Here is a 5,383-nt window from a genome sequence, read left to right as displayed (position 1 = left end):
ATAACAAAAACATCGCCTTCTTTTTTATTTCCACTTGATTTGCAAAGACCTAGAATAAAAAAATAAATAAATAAAAATTATTGCACCTCAAAATAAATAAACCTATGTGATAGAGTAAATGCATTGACACAATTATTAAAATAAATTAGTTATGAAATTTTAATTTAATGTATAATTGAATAAATTTGGTTAAAATTGGTTAAAATCGATTAACCGAATTACTCGAATTGGTAATTTGGTCGGGTTCGGTTTGGTGTGATTCAGTAGTTCGGTCGGTTCGGTTAACAGCATTATTTAATCGAATTTTTCGATTAATTCGGTTAATTACCCGAATTTGGCCGAACCAACCATTTGCTCACCCCTACTGCTAACGCTGGGGGAATTAGCAACGACGGAGTTGCCCATGAGGGTGGCAATGACTCTATAGTAGGATTGTGGGACTTCGCCCAGCAGTTCATGGCGGAGGTTACACAGAATGCTAGGAGGCAGGACCGTCCCACAACTAAGCTAGGAGGCTCTTTTGATCAGTTTACCTGACTGAAGCCTCCAACCTTCGTAGGGAGTACAGACTCGATCTGAGCAGAGAATTGGATTTGGGAGATCGAGAAGATCTTGGCGGTTCTATGTTGCACAGATGAGCAGAAGGTGCTCTATGTGACGTTCAAATTAATTGGGGAAGCTGAGAGATGGTGGGAATCGGTGAAGCTGCTTGAGGCACAGAGATTAAAGCATATGGCGATGACATGGGACCGTTTCAGAGAGGTGTTCTTTGAGCGGTACTTTCTAGCCACGGTATGGAATGCGAAGATGAAGGAATTTATGGTCTTGACTCAAGGGCAACTGATGGTACAACAATATGCTGCCAGATTCATGGAGCTGTCTCGCTTTGCTCCGTTTATGGTACCAGATGAGGCGAGGAAATCTTGGAAGTTTGAGAGGGGTCTGAAGATGGAGATCCAGAAGCAAAAGATGATACTGCAAATTCAGGACTTTGCTACACTGGTGGATAAGGCCACCATGGTAGAGTAGAGCCTGTAGGAGGATACACAGATTCAAATTCTGAAGAAGAGGCCAGCACCTTCTAGTTTGTATTCAGGTGCAAGGCAGGGTTCTTGGAGGAAGTATGGGCACAACAGAGGTTAGCGTCAGGATACAGGGGCTAGGGCATTTCAGGGTACCACATCACACTCGGTTTGCCCTAGATGTGGCAATTGGCATTCGAGAGAAGGTAGGGTCGGACCAAATGATTGCTATCAATGTGGTTAGCCCATACATAAGATGCGAGAGTGTCGCGCACCATCGAATGTTCCAACTCCTCAGCAGTAGTATCGAGGCAGTAGCTAGGCACCGCGTGGAAACTACCAGAGGGGTATGACTCAGGCAGAGTATATTCTTTAACTCCTAACGATGCTAAGAACACTGGTGACGTGGTGACATGTACTATTTCCACTTTGTTAAATAGTGCCACTGAAAACTAAGGTATAGTCCCAAGAGGGGGGGTGAATTGGGTTTAAAATTTTTTTTTTTAATTCTTTTTAAGAATCCTAAATTTACTTCTTTTAATGAATTCTTAACTTTTTGTTTATTTATCCAATACACAACAAATTCTTAAGTCTTTATACAATTCTAATCCACAACCATACACCAACAAAGTAACCAATCAATCAAACATTCAATCAATCAACCATTCAATCAAGAAAGCTTTAGAACAATTCTCACCTTTTGTTAATGGCCCTGTGTATATAAATTTGACTTAAGCCCTGTAGTAATGAAACTTGTTTCTTCAATGCAAATCACAACTTAAATTCCCAACAACTCAGAATTTAAATAAACTCTTAGTTAATTTGTCTTTGGGTGTTAACCAATCAACGTACTCCCTTTGAGGTTTTCACAAAGTATTGATCAACCAACGTACTCCCTTTCGGTTTTCGCAATGCCAAAAACAATTTACACTTTAGTTTATTTAATTTCCAAACTTTGTAGTATTTATGATTAAAAATTTAAAACATCCACGCAGTTTATATGTATTCTGAAAATTAAAGAGAGTAAAGGGAAAGAGAGTAACACCACGATTTTTACGAGGTTCGGCTTATCCCTAGCCTATGTCCTCGCCTTTGGTAAATCACCAAAGGATTCCCCTAAACCAGATCCTTTCTGGGCGGAACAACACCGTTACAAGCGATACCCCACGCTTAACACTCCTTCAATAGGCTAGAATGGTCACCTCTCCAAGCGATACCCCACGCTTAGTCCAACAACGATTCAAGAATCTAAACCGTCTACAAAACAAAAACAATATTTGGTGTACAAAGACACTCTCAAACACAGCAAATTGGTACAGCAATTCAGTACTATAATATACTTCAAAGTAAATAACAATATGGAATGAAATTGAAGCTCAATATAAATCTATCACCGGTATAACCTTTGAATGATTGAAAGATTTAGATTTGATAGCTTAATTTTGGTGGAAAAAGATCAGCAAAAAATCAGTTAAGAGAATAGCAAGATGTGAGTAAGATAGCCTTTTAGAATTGAGAGCACTTGAGAGTATTTAATTGCTGAATAATTTCTTGGTATTTGATCCTTGGGTTTCATCATGTATTTATAGAGTTAAAAATCATAATTTTCGTTTTGCCCAAGTTGCTTAGAGTATTCCCCAAGTTTTCACAAAGTTTGGTGCTCAAGAAACCAATTTTAGAAACTTTTCCCGGCTGTTAAAATTTCAAATTATATGAAGGTCAGGCTTCTGTCAAAAATGATCAGGCTATTGCCCAGCTTTTTTAAAGAGGTAGTAGAGTGTCAGGCACCGGGTAGAACATGGATAGGCTTCTCAGATTGCACAATCAAGCTTCTGGGAGAACATGGTCAGGTGCCTGTTCTACTATCAGCTTCGAGCACCTTTCAGTATTTTGGTCATAACTTTTTATATATAACTCCAAATGACGTTTTTGGTATCAACAGAAAGATAAAAGAAAATACCACAACTTTTATGTTGAACACTTTTTAAAATAAGAAGTGTTGGATAGAGAAAAATTCCCATCAATGTAGATATATAAAAAATAACAACATTTGGAAAATCCTCTTTTTGGTGCTTTTCATTCCAAAAAGGATTTTAACCATTTTGAAATAATTTTTGACCTTATAAAAATATTGTCCAAGTATTTTAAAAGGTATCTAGGTCCAAGTAATTAACCTAAGAGTTTCATGCATTCATATTGAAATTATTTGAAATACTTACATAAAACTTTCTTAAGATTCTAAATCCTTCAACTCTTGAAGTCTTCATGTATGTCCTTACTTTGAGTCCATTTTTCAATCTTTCAATGTACTTTAGGCTTTTATCAAGTTCGCTTTAATATGCATGCTCTCATAATTTTCAAACTTTATTAAATCATCTTTGAATCTATGTCTTAAGTTTCATATGATCATCCTTCTTTGAAGTATAAGCTTTCGATGGATCTTTGTGAATACTTGACCTTGCATTATCATAGTTGAGTCTTGAAATGTCATCAATTAACCAAATATGTTTAAGTTCTGCATGTTTGTTATCATCAAAACAAGATTTTAAGCCTTGAAAGGCCAACAATCTCCCCCTTTTTGATGATGACAAATAAGGAACAAAAATTTGAGTGAGCCTTAAAATGACTCCCCCTTACAATAAGTATCATCTTAACAAACTTACCAATTTCAAGTTCAATTTCAAAATCTCTTTTACTATCATGCTCATTACATCATTCAAGTTCAAGATCATCATTCAAGTTCAATTTTTTCAATAATATTCTCAGTTTTTACTCAAAACTTCTCCCCCTTTTGACATCAATAAAAAAGAGTAGGATATAAAAAATGATTAAGTTCAAATAAAATCATATTTTGGGCATATGAATATCAAACATGCATATCAAGCATATATACACACTCAGTTCATTATTTTTTAAAATGACATGTGTAGTGTGCTTCAATAGTCAAATAGTCATGTATATTTCATATTTGTAATTCATCTATGTGTTGTAACATCTCCCAATTGAAAAACTTCATTAATTCATGAATATGATTAAAAACTTCATTAATTTATGATACCAATTGAACTTTTGAATTTGTGATACCAATTAAAACATTAAAGAACAATATTAATTGAACATTTCATTAATTCATGATATCAATTGAAAAAATAGGAAAAAATCATAATACAAGCAATGAGTCATAATACTTTCCCTAAATTTAATACATTCAGTTTTGATACCAATTATGCTTTCTAAATTTATCATCTATGTTTCAAACATTTGATTCATATCATATATGTGCTTATGGATACTAATATCAAATACCAATATCATATTAATGTCATAACATGCTCATGGATATAATTATGCTTGTCATGCTTAAATATGAATTGATATATTAATGGATATTAATATACTTTATAGATACCAATGCTAATGTCACATTATACACTGCTCATGGATACTAAATTATTTAGATGCAAATTTTTCAATTTATCTATGTGATCCATCATTAGCATGTATGGTCAAGAATTATTTTCATATTCATATATCAATTTCATATCAAAATTTATGCTTCTAAATCATGCTTAATAACTCCATGCTCAAATTTTCAATATATAGTGAGCCACAAATCATCAATCATTTTTATGTCTTTGGAGATTTCAAGATATACAAATGTAGCATATAGCATATCAGCATTGTAACGACCTGCTTAATTTCCATACATTTTTTTTTCTTTCCTTAAATAATACAAATCAGTATAATAAATCCAGCAGATCATGATCAACCTGAACCCGTGGGTACCAAGGATATAACAGAAACACATACAGAAGCCTAAGCAGCAGGAAACATAAAATTATAATATCATAAATGCAAACCCATCCATCTCAATACCAGAGTTCTACATCCATTGTATTTATACATTTACAACCCGAAAGAGTCCTAGGGTCATTTTCTACAAAATCCAACTGACCCTACCAAAACTTACCCTTTAGAGAGGGCAAATCAATTGTACTATCTCAGGGGAGCTTTATCTGCTCTCCTATCAGGGGCTCCTGAAAAGTTCATATAATTTAGGGTGATACACCTCTGAGTAAAGGAAATAAACTAATACTAGTGTGTGATAACATGAGTAATTCTGTTTTATACATAAAATCATATACGTAAACATATTCAATAACTGTAATAATCATTTCTGGGAAAAACATGTATAACCATTTCTGGGAAAAACATGTATAATCATAGCATGTCAGAACATAATGGATTCCATAGCATAATTCATCTCACATAAATATAATACAAAAACAACCCTAGTAGGTTAGGTGGCTGTTATCATGCATTACCCCCACATGGCTGGGTTGTGTGGCCTGAAAACGGGA

At 34.4% G+C, this 5,383-nt stretch overlaps 1 protein-coding gene across 1 annotated transcript; it reads left to right on the top strand.

Moving 5' to 3' along the window:
* The first annotated feature begins 456 nt into the window (after positions 1 to 456).
* Positions 457 to 1,029, top strand: LOC131155857 (uncharacterized). Its single transcript, XM_058109305.1, has 2 exons — positions 457 to 514; positions 635 to 1,029. Exons 1-2 carry the CDS (start codon positions 457 to 459, stop codon positions 1,027 to 1,029), a joined length of 453 nt encoding a protein of 150 aa, XP_057965288.1.
* Positions 1,030 to 5,383: the final 4,354 nt, after the last annotated feature.

The sequence above is a fragment of the Malania oleifera genome, chromosome 5, assembly GCF_029873635.1.
Source record: "Malania oleifera isolate guangnan ecotype guangnan chromosome 5, ASM2987363v1, whole genome shotgun sequence".
Classification (NCBI taxonomy): Eukaryota; Viridiplantae; Streptophyta; class Magnoliopsida; order Santalales; family Ximeniaceae; genus Malania; species Malania oleifera.
The sequence above is the reverse complement of the archived record's forward strand: the minus strand, read 5'-3'. Positions and strand labels throughout refer to the sequence as shown.